General features: G+C 37.7%; 1 protein-coding gene across 3 annotated transcripts in view; it reads left to right on the forward strand.

Annotated features, from left to right (window-relative positions):
* Positions 1-14398, forward strand: part of ADHFE1 (alcohol dehydrogenase iron containing 1) — a 33129-nt gene extending 18731 nt beyond the window's left edge. The window contains exons 13-15 of one of the 3 annotated variants that reach the window (XR_002908508.3): positions 3828-3985; positions 10981-13314; positions 13928-14398. Coding sequence is in view for 1 of the 3 variants with exons in the window: in XM_024207049.3 (XP_024062817.2) it covers positions 3828-3985; positions 10981-11064 (242 nt within the window). In the remaining 2 variants the exon portion in view is untranslated. Of the gene's footprint in view, positions 1-3827; positions 3986-10980; positions 13804-13927 lie in introns of those variants that run through there. The other 2 variants (XR_002908507.3, XM_024207049.3) reach the window with 2 other exon arrangements.
* The last annotated feature ends 377 nt before the right edge of the window (positions 14399-14775 follow it).

The following is a 14775-nucleotide window of genomic DNA, read 5'->3' on the forward strand; positions in this document are numbered from 1 at the left end:
GAACTGCAAAGAATGGAGCAGCCAAACCCCAAAAAGCTGGTGGATATTCCAATACTTAGATTTACCAAATCAGCATAAAATAGCTTCTTTATTACCTTACTAGTTACTCAGAAGTCCAAACAACACAGTTCCCTTAAAGTGATCCAGCCTCAGGCCTCCATCCAGGTACCTAAGTCAAATATGATGAAGATTCCTGAAAATCTTATTTCATCACATAAAAGAAAAGGAACAGGCACATTACCTCCCAGGTTATTGAATATTCCAGATCTTACCCAAATACACACTACAGCCAATTCTTCTTAACTAAACTAAACTTTATTAAAAAACAAAAGAGAGAGAGAGAGAATGGTTAAAAGATATGAGTTCAGTTCATTTAGGTGCAGATTTATATCAGAGATGATGAGCTTTGTAGTTGCAAAGAGTTATTTTAGATATAGTTCATAGGCTATAGTCCAATGTCCAAACATCATATTCAGGACGTACCAGCATAACTGTGACCTCAGTCTTGCGACTCAAACTTCCCCTGATGAAGCCTAAGCAGATCTGAGATAATAGAATCAGGACCCAAGGATCTTTTGTCCAATTTCATGTCCTTTTTGAGAAGTTGGAGTTCAAAGGCAAATTAGGATGACTTTGAAGGCGGTCCATCACCGGTACTTAACTATAGAATTAACATAAGGCAATTTGCTTGTTCCTCTACCATTCACAGATTATTTGCTATACATCTCAAAGAGAGATGAATACAGAGATATCCCATGTTTACAATTCATTTAAATGCTAGGATGTTCTTCTGATCTCTGAATTATCAGAATACAGCATAGACAGGGACAGTTGATAACATCCTTGACCCTACTCATATATATGTAAAAACAGAAAAACACAAACATTATCTTTCCACATATCTTTTGAGGGTTATTTATTTTGCAGGATGTTTAACCCTTTCTAGCCATGTGTCACAAAGTTCTTTCAAAACTAGCTTTTGGGGGGGGGGGGAGAAATCTCGGTATATAAAGAATAAAAAAGTGGGTTGTGATCGTTCAGAATCTAAAAATTAGGGCTAGATTCTGGAGTCTGGCTGGGCACAGCACAAGGGGGGGATAGTTTGTGTGAAGATGGGGTAAAGCTCACCTTTGTCACTTCCCCCAATCCTGGATCCATGGGTCTCCAGGCAGAAGTTAAAGGAGCCTTTAGGTTTCATCCTCTGTCATTTTAGACTGCAACTTACACTCCAAGGAGCCAAAACTATAGTGAGGAAGTGGTGTAGCATAAGGACATCCCAGCCATGCTCCCCTTTCCCCTGGCCACTCCTCTTATGCTGGAAAGTTAGGTCATATAAGAACGTCTGCTCTAGCTCTGTACTCCCACCTGTTCCATCTTTGCTCTGGGGTGATCATCCTGCAGCTGGGTATGCTGGCTCACAGGCAGGATCTGCTAGTAATGTGGCACATGACAGCAGAGGAGCTGACCCTAGAAATCTTCTTTCTAACTGGAAAACTTTCAAATTGAAAACAACTCATGTATGAAATGAAGATTAGCTTGATTTCATTTAGCATATGACTGATGTCTCTGGTGTGTATGAAGGGAAGACACTTAGGAGTAGATAGCATAAAGCATAGGGAGCTTTAAGTGCACTTACATCTGCATTAGCTAAAAGGAAGTGATTATAAAACAAATACAATTAAACACTTGCAAGCAGGAAACATGTTGAAAGAGGAAATATTTTCCTTCACAGTGGATAATTAATTCTGTACAACTCATTGCTACAAAATATCCAGAGACTAAGAGCTTGGTAGGTTTCAAGAAAAGATTAGACCTTTAGATGGATTGTGAGAATGTCTATACTTACTTTAAAAAGGACATATACAACATTAGAAGGGATTTAGACACTTCTGCTTCAGAACATGGAGTTAGAAAGAATCTTCCCCTATTGGCAGATGATTCTGTAATTGCTGGATATGGGGTTTCTTATAATCGTCTGAATATATATAGCAATTCCTACATCCCTACAAGAAGCCCTTCAGTAATAACCTTTATTCAAATGGTAATACTCTGTCTTATACATTGGCTGAGAAAATACTAAAAATATGTATCTTATATGGCCAGCTCAGAGTATCTGGCATTGCAATTCTTAGTTACATTTGACTTCCTCAATGGAAATTCAACTGGTTACTGTCTGTTTTGCTGTTATATAAAGGATTCTGTATAAAATGAATGAAGTGTGTATAAGTGAACTTGTTGATTCTCATCTTGGGTATTTACTTTGGGACCATAATTCAGTGTCCAAGTGACTGCAGTAGCTGATTCAAATATGTTAGGTTGCCAAACACCATGCCTAGCGGTAAAGTAGTAACAAACAGCCATGTTTATGTATATGTGCAGCTGCAGATTTGAGTACAGCCAAATAAAAGCTTAATGCCTCTCCTGATGGAAATAGGGGTGTGTGGCCATAGATTTATTGCAGTAAAGGAAATATAAGTGCAGCCTGAAGAGTGATGCATTCTTTAGGTTAGCAAAAGACTGGTCCCTGGAACAATAACATTTGGGGTGTTTTTCATCACCTTTTTAGTCTGGCTTTTCAGACCTCCTCTTCTCTTCTTCATTCTTTTCTTTCCTTTCCTTCTCTTTTGCTACTATCTGATCATTCCTGAAGCCCTTATATTCTAACTGCCCTTTATACTGCAACACAGAGAATGGCCATTGACTGCGTGGCAATAATTCCAGTAGCATGAAACTTCATATGAGACTCCATCATGCTTCATCACCTAATCCCTTATAGCCACTGCCATCTTGCTACTTTACTATCCAAACATCTAAGCCCCCTGAAATGAGTTTGTTGTCCTCCCATTAGCTTTAAACTGTTTTGACTGTTGCACTGAGTTCTTAGAGAACCAGAGTGCATTTTCCTGTAGTTATATTTCACATTTACTCATTTTTCAGTAAACTGCATGAGTCAAGTTCAGTTCTGGTATAACTCCATTGACTTAATTGGATTTACACTAGGAATGAATTTGGCCCAAATGGTTAAAAATAAAACTTGGGGTGTTTTTCTTGCCTTTATGCATGTACATCTTTCCCATTTCTAACGGAGCTATGGACACCCAGGGAGGGAGGGGGAATAGCCTTTTTATAAGAAACATCTGTAGCTTTTCCATAAATGTTGACTTTCACCTCCTTTTCATAGCTGTTTCTAGGACTGTAATTCCTCATCTTCTATCTAATCTACCTATTTATTCTAATCTATATTATATCATACTAACTAATATATTATCCAAACACCCGAGGTAGCTCCACCCATAGAGCCGCCTTCCTTCCATCCGTGCCCCCCCCACCCCCGTTTGAATGCTTGTCAACATAAAATTGAGAAGGGGGAGGGAATCATTAGTCATTGGTTCGCACATCCTCTAGATGTCAGCAAACTCAAGGCTTTGAAAAAATGAGTATATGGCACTTTGTCCCTAAAAATAAATATTATGGCTATCCACTGACACTGATCTGGTTTAACTTCCTTTCCACCACTGCTTCCAGCAATTAGTCTGACTGAGAAGTGCTTTTCCAGGCAAGTACAGTGGGAGAGGAAGTTAACTTGACAAGGCAGTTAGTCTTTCTAGCAGCAGTGAACTTGCTTCTCCTGATTTTGTTTTATTCCATCTCTACAAACTAGTCTAACTGCAAAATGAAGATAGAGATTCCCCTTTTTTATTTGGGGTTGCCTTTAGCAAGTAGGCTGTTATATGTGGATATATGCCGCTGCTATTATGATTAAATTAAATCCAGAACAGCTTCCTCCTCTTTCTCCACCCTACAGTCAAGGCTTTGTCTTATTTTAGGAGCTGACATCCGCACTGCCAAAATCAAAGATGCTGGGCTTATTTTGGCAGACACGCTCCGGAAATTCTTATTTGATCTGAATGTTGATGATGGCTTAGCTGCAATTGGTTATTCTAAAGCCGATATCCCTGCTTTAGTGAAAGGCACTCTCCCTCAGGTAAGACAGAAAACACAGGTGATTTTTCCTAAAAAGCAAACTTTTAAAATATTTTCTTTTAAAATAAATGTTCCATTTAGCAATTTTAAATGGAGAGAATGATAAAGTCAGTTCTCTTCTCCTAGTACAGATTGGGTTTTCTTTGCAGTGAGATAGTGTGTGTGTGTGTGTTGTTTGGTCTTCATCTATCATTCATTCATCTTCAAAAGGAAAGGATAATTATTAGAGCTAGTCAAATAATCCAACATGCACATTTTTTCAGGTGGGAAAAGGAACATGTTTTTGCAGAATTTTTTGTGAAAAATGTTCCCATTTTTTTATCTAGCTGTTCTAATTATACAGGCAAGTAAGTTTCTATCTGATGCTTTTATAAGACTGCTATGTGCTAAGAATGATTAAACTTGCTTTGCATTAGATTTTCCCTACCAAGGAGTTTCAATACTCTTCTAGATGGCTTTGTTCCACTGCCCTCCATCTGAATTTGAACTAATGTCCTCCTGGAATGAAACAGTTTACACTTTTAATACCCTTTACATTTTTATACTCTCAAAAAACATTTCAAGTAAGATGGACTGAAATTAGAGGAAAATTCATTAATTCCCAAGTAAATGAGGACATATTCTGAAGATTTGTCATGCTGAAAAAAATTAAAAATTTTCACTTTCTTATAACATCTATAAACCTCAAAGCCTGTTACAAAAGATGTCCTCATTCCCATTTTACAGGAGAGGAAGTGACTTGATCAAGGTGTCAAACTGATTAGTGGCAAAATTTGCAATAAAACCGAGGTCTCTTGCTCCCGATCTGATGCCCTGCTAAATGTGTGTGACAGGACATTTTGACAGTTTGTGTTGATAAATATGTTGGTCCTTTAAAATATTACTTTTTACAGATCATTATAAACACAACATCCCAAGGAAGTATATTTTTTTTTTGTTGCTTTGCTGAGGTTCACCTGTGGCTTAGTTTTTTTTTTCTCATCTGTAACTGATTATTAATTCAGAAGCCCATCTTAATTTACTGTCCTTTTACTGCAGCAGTAATTAGTGATTGCATATATAACGAGGCGAGCTAATGTGTTTTCAAACCCTGATTTAGTATACAAAGTATAATGTGGTCCAAATTCATTTGCTACTGCCTGTGTAATACGTTACCTACAAGGGGATTTCAAACAGTTAACTCTTTGATATTTTTTCTTTTGATCCAGCCATCAGTTTTCTTTGGAACACCAACACCACCTATTAATATTCGCAAAACACCTTGGTCCAGATTGAAACCACAAATAAACAAACACTGCCAAGTGTACTACCACCATAAAATGCATGCTGCAGAGAAATAAAATGATTAACAGGTTTTAGTCAGCCAGTTTGGAGGTTTGAAACCTTGGAGCATAATGTTTACACTTGAAATAGCTCATTTTTGAGAAAACCTGTTGGAAATGATCCTGCTTATAACACAGCAAGGAAGTCTGGAGAAGAAGTTTATGTTCCATGGGCCAAATAACGGCTGGTCCTGTGTGGGTGTTCTGGTTGGGGGGCGGGAAGGGTGGATTTGAAAGGAGAGGTCAGAAGGGCCTATTTGCTAGCCCCACCTCGCCTCCATGTAAACATACAAGAGGCAGCTATAATTTGGCTGCAACCACTGATGAGCACCAGGGGTGTGGATGACTAGCCCTGGCACAAGAATTTACCAGTTCAGAGAGGCAGAGCCACAGTTCCATTCTCTGTGTACTGGCGATATCACCAGGGCTGTGTTAAGGGGATGCAAGCTGCATCTATTCATTGCACTCCATCCAGAGCCATTGGGAACATTGTGGCCCTTTACAGTTGTCATGTCTCCCATCATCTGCTTGGACAGGTGTTCTTAGCCCATCTGTGCGCTCCACTGACGGGCAGGAAAATTGGCCTGATGACACCATTGAGCACCATAAATAACTAACTTTTTTTAGTGTTAAACTAGTGGTAAGCCTAGGTAGAACCTTAGTTTTTGTCCTAAGTAATGCGAAGCCTTTTTTTAACGCTGTAACGCGTGTTAGCTTTTTCTCTATACCAGGGATCTCAAACTCAAATCGCTATGAGGGCCACATGAGGACTAGTACATTGGCCCTAGGGCCACATCACTGAAACCTTTTCATACAACGATACATAAGTATAGTCAAAAATGAAAAAAATGAAGAGTAATATAGTATGCTATTAAAAGTCAATGTATTAACTTTTTTAAAACTGTAATGTGAAAAGTCAATGCTAATTTTGACAGACATTTCATTTTTGGCCACTTAGCTGACAGTGTTTTGCATGAACCAGAGCATCCATATTAGGTTTGATATCCTGAGATGAAACCAATCTCAGTGTTGCTTGCAAATATTCATCAGTGAGCCTTGACCTTAACACGGATTTGTTAATCTTCATGGAAGAGAAAAACTGTTCACATATATATGTACTTGCAAACATTTGCCATTACCCTTGCGGAAGCAGAGAATAACATAGGAAATCTTTCTTGTGAAAGAAACCGGTAGAATTCTGGAATTCCAACATCTGTATACATCTGCTTCAAAATGGTATCACGCTGAAGCTCCACTAACTCCATCTGCATTTCCTCTGCAACATTGTCAATTTCCACAGCAAATGGTGTGGAAAAAAGTTGAAAATGTGGTTCAAGTGCCTTGAAATCTTTAAACCGCACATCAAACTGTTTGTGCAAGTTAGAAATGATATCTGCATATTCTTTCAAGGATTTGGGTTCAACTTTTCCTAAGGAATTCAGACTTGAGAAATGGACCAAATTGCCAGCAGTCAGCTGTTTTCCCCCACAAAGTAAGCTTGACTTTGAATGACTTAATACTGTCATACATCCAGGGCCGGCTCTGGCTTTTTTGTCCCGTTGTGATACCCTTCAGTGGCGTTAAGTCTAGCAATTCTTCAGTTATATTCAAATTACAATCTACACCTCTAATGAACACTGCACACAGTGCAGTATCTGATGCATCTGTACTCTCATCAAGAGCAATTGAAAATGCTTCGAAGTCTTTTGCCATTTGAATCCATTGTTTCTGCGCATTATCTGCTAAATCCGTTATCCTGCAGGCAACTGTATTGGCAGACAAGCTTATGCCTTGAAAAACTTTCTTCCTATCACGACATAAAATTTCACTGGCCTTCACAAGACATTCTTTTAAGAATAGGCCTTCTGTAAAAGGTCGCAATGATTTAGTTATTTCGCTTATCACAAAACTTGTTTTTAATGAATCTTCGCTAGACTTGTTAATCTCCGAAAAGAAATTTCTTTGCTTGGCAAATGCTGCTTTAAGTTGCCGAACTTTTTCCTCTCGGATTTTTCCGGTGAACGCATCATATTTTTCACGGTGCATCGTGTCGTAGTGCCGACGCACGTTATACTCCTTGGGAACAGCAATCGTTTGCTGACAAATAAGGCATTGAATTTTATCTTTTATCTCTGTGAAAAAATAAGAATTCTCCCATTTGTCTTGGAAAACTTTTTCTTCCATGAGTGTTTTTTTTGACACTGAAGTAATTTCAGAGGGGTTTTAATAAAATATAAACACTCAGTAATGCACCTCACTCAAACGACAAAACACGCATTTACTTTTAGAATTACTTCCGTTCAAGATGGCGGTATCATCAGAAAGACAAAGAGTAAGTAAGTAAACACACTTAAAAATAGGGCTTGATATCGTACGTGGACTGTTCTAAATACACCTCTACCCCGATATAACGCTGTCCTTGGGAGCCAAAAAAATCTTACCGCATTATAGGTGAAACAGCGTTATATCGAACTTGCTTTGATCCACCCGAGCGCGCAGCCCCGCCCCCCCCCACCAGAGCGCTGCTTTATCGCGTTATATCCGAATTCATGTTATATTGGGTTGTGTTATATCGGGGTAGAGGTGTATAGATTTACAGGTAAATTGTGACCATGATGCAACGCGCTGTCCGCCATGTTTTTCGGACAACAATTCTTGTAGTGCAGTGGCCTTTTCACTGTACTTGTATAATATTATACAAGAATCGCACTCGACAATGAATATTTTTAATAACAAATATTAGCAGTAAATAAATTCCATCATAAACAATAATCCTCATTGATTTTTTCCCCATTCAACAATCTTGACATTATGTAAACAACAATGATGCCGATGTACATTACCTTTCAACAAGTTCCTTCTTATTCCCAATATGCTTCAATTCCCGACACTGCAACCATTTTTTCAGCTGGATTTTAAAGTGCTTTTCCATTAAAGAATGTCAGTTTTGCACCTGGAACATCATTTTCAGTTAATGTTATGTGCATAAATTCGTTGTTACAAGCCATTGTTCACAGTATTTTTGCTAAGAATCGGTCCCTGGCTGTCTGAAAGTTTATCTGTTTCATTTTTAGAATGATCAGTGACGTATGACATTCGTGTACGGTATCGAGCCCTATTTGCATGATTAATTATTTTACAAATTCTGGGTGTCGTTGCGAGCCACAGGAACCCGCGTGTTTGAGACCCCTGCGCCATACTGTACCTTTCTCTGCATAACCTGGGAGGAAATCTCATGAAGCTGTTGAATGTGAGAGAGTAGAAATATTGATTGTAACGAGCTAGCGTAATGACAGAAACTTTGTTTTTCCCATTGGCCTCTGACGACAAAGCAGAGTCCTCTCTTGCAACACCACTGTTCCAGTATTGGACAACTCCCAAGTTAACAAGCTAATAGTTTCAAATAGCCTAGGAACTTTCAAGACCAATTATAGGGCTTAGAGCCCCAAGTCAGCAAAGCACAAAGCATGTGTTTTTTAATTTCATTTAAGTCAGCAGGACTTAAGCACATGCTTAAGTGCTCTGCTGAATCCTGGATCCAGGAAGACATTCTTCCTGAACATCTATTTTGTAATGTGATTTCAGAAAGTTAGTTCATTAAACAACCTCACTACTTGGTCCTTCCATACCTGTACACTGTGGATATTTAAATTAATCCTCGTTCTTTCAGAGTCTAATTCTGCTAAGAGTTAATCCACTTCCGTTGGTTTCAGTGGGAGTTAGGGGCACTCAGTATCTCATAGACTTTGATCCGTCCATTGTGTGGATTGAAGCCACAATTTTCAAAGTTGGGTGCCTAAAATTAAGTTCCTAATTCTGTATTTAACAGCCTGCATTAAAAAAAAAAAATTCAAAAGTGCCAAACACCAAAAAACCCCACTGAAGTTACTGAGAGGCCAGGTGCTCGGCCACTTTAAAATTAGGTCACTTCTATTTAGGAGTTGAACTTCAGACATCCAACTTTGAAAATGTTGTTGTCAATGTTTATGAAAATTACAGTAAAACCTGTCTGATTCTCTAAAAATTCCCACACATAACCAGCAATCTCATCTCCCCTTCTTAGCAAATATTTAACAGCATGATGCTCTAGTGGCGTTTTGTATTATAGGACTTAATAAGTTTTGTGCTCTGTAGTACAGCATGCTAAAATATACCTAAATATTATACACGCAGCAGGTAGCACCACCTATTATTAAGGGTGCCCAGCACTTCCCATTGTAAGATCATGTTCTCGGTTGCTTATAAATAGTGCTGGGCAAAATTTTTCAGTTTCAGATGGAACTTTCTCTCACTGAAAAATATAGATTTGGGTTGACTGAAACATATTGCAACTTCATGTCAAACTTGCCAGATTGTTTTAGTTGGGAAAAGAAAACTCAAAAAAATTCCTCAAAAATTGAAATGTTTTGTTTCAACGTTTTTGAAATGAAGCATTTTGGTTTGAAAGCTTTTCATTTCAAATTTTACTTGAATTTTATTTAAACAAAAAACACAAATGAAACACTTTTTTGACCTGAAGCAATTTTTAAAAAAATTTTTTTGGTTTTAGTTTTTTGGTTTGTTACTGAACACACAGCTCTACCTATAATTTGGATAACTTTTGAGCTGAATTTTTTCTTCCTGGGGTTATGCTTCAGGTGAACGTTTTTGGAAAATATTACCTAAAATGATCCAGCCATTTCCAAGAACAAAGCAAGGGGAAAATGTTGGCCTTGTCCATGTAAATTCTGTCAACCTTTTCTCTGGAAAGCTCTAGTTTCTTTGTACTTTGGAGCAGAGGCTTGAAATCTGGCAGGCAGGCAGGCAGCCTTCATGACAGATATTTGCCTTTTGACATCCCCAGTTCTGGTGTCCACAATTCAAGAAGGTTATTGATAAATTGGAGAGAGTTCAAAGAAGAGCCACAAGAACGATTTAAAGCATTAGAAAACATGTCTTAGCAATAGACTCCAGGAGCTCATCTAGTTTGCTTAACAAAGAGAAGGTTAAGCGGTGACTTGGTTAGTCTGTAAATAGTCTACATGAGGAACAAATATTTAATAATGGACTGTTCAATGTAGCGGATAAAGGCATAACAAAATCCAGTGTCTGGAAGTTGAAGCTAGACAAATTCAGACTAGAAATAAGGAGTAAAATTTGAACAGTGAGGGTAGTTAACCATTGGAACAATTACCAAGGTTTCTGGTGGATTTGGCAATTTTTAAATCAAGATTGGATTATTTTTAAAAAGATATGTTCTAGTTCAAAAAGGATTATTGTGGGGAAGTTCTCTGGTCTGTGTTATACAGAAGGTCAGACTAGATTATCACAATGGTCCCTTCTGGCCTTGGAATCTATTAATCATATGTGGAAGAAGGTTAGAAAGGCAACTTTATTTCTGGCATTTCCTAGCTTTTGAGTGTTTGACTTCACAACCTTAATGTTCTTTTAGAGAGAGAGAGTGTGTAAAGTAAACTAAAATACACTTTGTTAAAATAACTGATTAAAGTACAGTTGGTGATGCATTAGCCTTGTTTCGTTTATTAAATGCTTTGCTGGTTTGCAAAATTCTGTGCAATCTATAGTGTGGATTTCAGTCATTAATGCTGAGTAATGTGTGACATTCTACAGTATATTCAACACTGTTTATTTTGCAAAAAGCCTTATGTAATCCAATTTTACTTTCTTCTTTCAGGAAAGAGTGACTAAACTATCACCTCGTCCCCAGACCGAAGAAGAGCTATCTGCCCTGTTTGAGGCATCCATGAAACTTTATTAGTTTAAATATATTGCATGTTCTTTAATAATAAAAACTAACATGGAGGTAATTTTCCACAGACATGGTCTAAACCAGTTCAGATAATGAAGGAACATGGAACTCTGATGCTTGTATTTTACAATCCACTGCCAAAAGGTCAGGTAATTCATGTTCAGTTCAACACTGTTTTTGTGATTTAGGGGTTGATTGTGTAATCAAAGGGACTACTCATGTAAAGGTTGTTGGCTCAGATCTTAAGCTTTGCAGAGGACTTTCTCTTGCTTGAGAGCTGGACAAAAAATGGAGATAATTTGTCCTGGAAATTTTTTTTAAATGTTCAGGGGGTGAATTTTATCTTGTATTATAATTTTCTATGACTATTTTTGTCTTTAAAAAAAACCCAAAACTATAAACTGTGTAGGAAAAACAGGCCACTCCTCCTCAGGCAATATTCTCAAACACAAAATTTGAACCTGCTCAATTCAGAAGGTTCACCTTATGATTTTTCTACTGTCTCATTCAATTTGGGGCCTGATACAAAGATGGTTAACATCATGGGTAAAACAAATATGTAACTTATTAACAAGTCTGGAAAAGGCTTCACAAAACTTTTGTTTCACAGTATTTATTTTTAAAGTGGCTTGCTAGGCATTTTTGTCTTTTCATTCAGAAGTTATGCGTGGGAATAAGTTTGCTTGTTCCGACAGACTAACTGATTACCTGTCAACTGAAAAAGCAAACTGGCAGAAGGGGGATAAAATTCAAATGTAAGTATTAAAATCTTTTAAAACTTTCCTGGATTTTTCACCCTCTGTTGAGCCCCTTTGGGGTAGTGAGATTTGCTGCCTGCATAGCGTAGCATAGTATTTGCTGCCTCACACAGCAGTATTATACAGAGAATATTGGAAAACGGGAAAATTTATTTTGAAGAGATTTTTAAAGTTATTTCTGTTTTGTGGAGTTTTAAATGAACCCATTTACTGGTTTTGACAAAAACTCTGTGACTTTTAGTATTGCTATTTTAATCAATATTTTATCAAACTTTTTACCAATTTTTTATTTATTGAAAGCCATGTTGTCTTACTGAAAACTGGGTTTTCTGTAAAAGAAAAATATCAATAATTTTGAAAACAATTTTGATAAAAATAGCAATTAAAAATGTTGCAGAAAGTTTTTTTTCACACAAAATAGAAAATTTTGATAATGTTGACAAATTTGTCAGAAAGTTTTCCAAAAAAGATCAGTTTTCAAAAATTTCTTAAGCAAAAAATATCAACCATTATAAGATGTTTTCTCTGTACTAGACAGGGCTTTAATGTCAGTCATAGTCCCAGTTTGCTTCAGCAAATTCTGGAAGTTGGCACATGTCTATATCACAGAAGAGAGAGAAGGGTTTTTTTTAATTGAAAATTATTTCTATTAGGCACAGATTTCATTGGCATTGTACTGCAACACCGGCAGCAGTATATACAATACTCAGACTGTATTAATGTAAAACAAATTCTGATGTCTTTTAAATTCTGTTCAGGCACCAATTTCATGCAGTTGCCATAGCACAAGCTTGGTGTAGGAAAAGCATAACATGCTAGTTAGTTCCTTTACTCAGTTACTTTTACTCTTTGCCTCATTATGGTTCTGTTCTGCAGCCACCCCACATGCAGCTCTTCCACTGAAGTAGAGGAAGGATGTCTTGTACATTTATGACTATTAATCTTGGCTCAATAAGACTGGTGCCTTCCAACCACATGTTAGGACCTTATGATGTAAATATATTGGATGTGTGGTTTTTAGGTCCCTTTAGTGCTCGGTACAAGGTTGGATGGATAGCGATGGAGACTGAAGGTCCTCTGTCTATCCACTGAATGGGTAAAGCATGGACAGTGGTTATACAGACAGCTCTGCCAATATCCCTCAGCCTATTCTGAGAAGCTAATTCATTTTCCCTGTCACTCCATATCCATTACCTCCTTGCTCATTCTAGTGAAAATGCCAACAAAAGCCTCAATTGTGAAAGCTGGTTTCACAATGTGTGGATTTTATTTTCTATATTACAGTGTTATCTCAACAAAGACTCACCCTGCACTTTACCTTTTTGTTGCATCTTTTATATATAATTTCTGTTCTCCCTCTCTGTGAAGTTTCATCTTTGTGCAATAGAAATGGTACAGTGCACTGAGGAGACAATTTTTGTGGAATCTATCTTCTAGCCAGACATTTTGGAATTGGAGGGGATGTAGCTTCTTCCAATTGAACAGCGGATGAGTTTGTTAGGTATGTTATTTCTCCTGAGTGTTTTGATGGGTAAGAAGGGAAAGTGGGTCTTTCATTCTATCATGGTTCTTATTTACCATTTATATTGGTATGTGAGTAATTAGTAGAATGGCTTCACTACTAATAGTACTTTACACTTACATATAACCCCTTTAATTGAAGGAACTCAAAGCAATTTACTAACATTCGTGAATTAAGCCTCACAACACCCTGTGAGGTAAGCTAGTATTATTACCCCTATTGTATAGATGAGGAGACTGAGGAACGGAGCAATTAAGTGACTTGTCTAAGGTCACACAGGAAGCTTGTGGCAGAGTCAGAAATAGAACCCAAGTCTCCTGACACCTAGTCTTACGCATATCCATAAGACCATCCTTCTACTACTAATTATTAGCCAGTGCTGAAAACTGTGAGAAGAATCAAGAGATGAATCCATCCCATTCAAATAATAACAGTTTGACAGTGCTCGTGGTGTTAAATCCAGAACAGGATACAAGTACAGTTTATTGGCAGTTTTATTTGCCACTGAGTTAGAGGTTTTTAATGTAATAAAATATACTATTCCGTACCTGAAGGTCCACATTTTCAAACGTGTGCACATATCTTTGTGCAGGTCCAGTTTGCACTCATGAATATGGGACTTGTGCATGTGTGGTTACAACTAGTGAACACCCATTGGTTGGGCACATGTAGAAAATCTGAGCCACTTGTTCTTCATCTGATTTATAAAAATGTTAATGCCTCAAACTCTAAAGCCTTCCATAATGTATCTTGTATAGTTTGAATGGTGCCTTTGGGAGCTATTGCAATACAATTAAGTAATGATGTATTTCCTTCAAATATAAGCATGTGAAAATGTTTGAGAACTGTGTTTTAACTGTCATGTTAACTTGAATCTTGAAATGTACCTGTGAATCCAAACCATTCAGAGGAAATAAGCTTTCATTAGCTTCGCTGGGCAGTATGATTATTCCTGATTAGATGCTTACTCAATGAGCTGACAGTATGTTGACAAACCATTGCATTGTGAATAATTGAAAAGAATGTCCAATTTCCAAAAATAAAGAGCATCCTATCTACTGTACTCTCTCTGTCTGAACACTTATTTGGGGCTTGTCTACATTACCCGCTGGATCAACGGGCAATCCAGCGGGGGTTGATTTATCGATTGCCGAGCACTCTCCCGTCGACTCCAGTACTCCACCAGGGCGAGAGACGGAGTCAACAGGAGATCGTCAGCCATCGACTTACCGCAATGAGTAGATCTAAGTATGTCGACTTCAGCTATATTACTCACGTAGCTGAAGTTGAGTAACTTAGATCGATTTCCCCCGCCCCCCAGTGCAGACCAGGCCTTGGACACTGAATATTCAATATATTGATTTAGGGTTTAAGTCCTATTATAAATGGTTACAAGACCAGCATATTTTGAATGTCATATTGTTAGCAGTAGAGCGTGAT

The sequence above is a fragment of the Terrapene carolina genome, unplaced genomic scaffold (genome assembly GCF_002925995.2).
Source record: "Terrapene carolina triunguis isolate 2854851 unplaced genomic scaffold, T_m_triunguis-2.0 Scaffold58, whole genome shotgun sequence".
NCBI classification, from domain to species: Eukaryota; Metazoa; Chordata; order Testudines; family Emydidae; genus Terrapene; species Terrapene triunguis.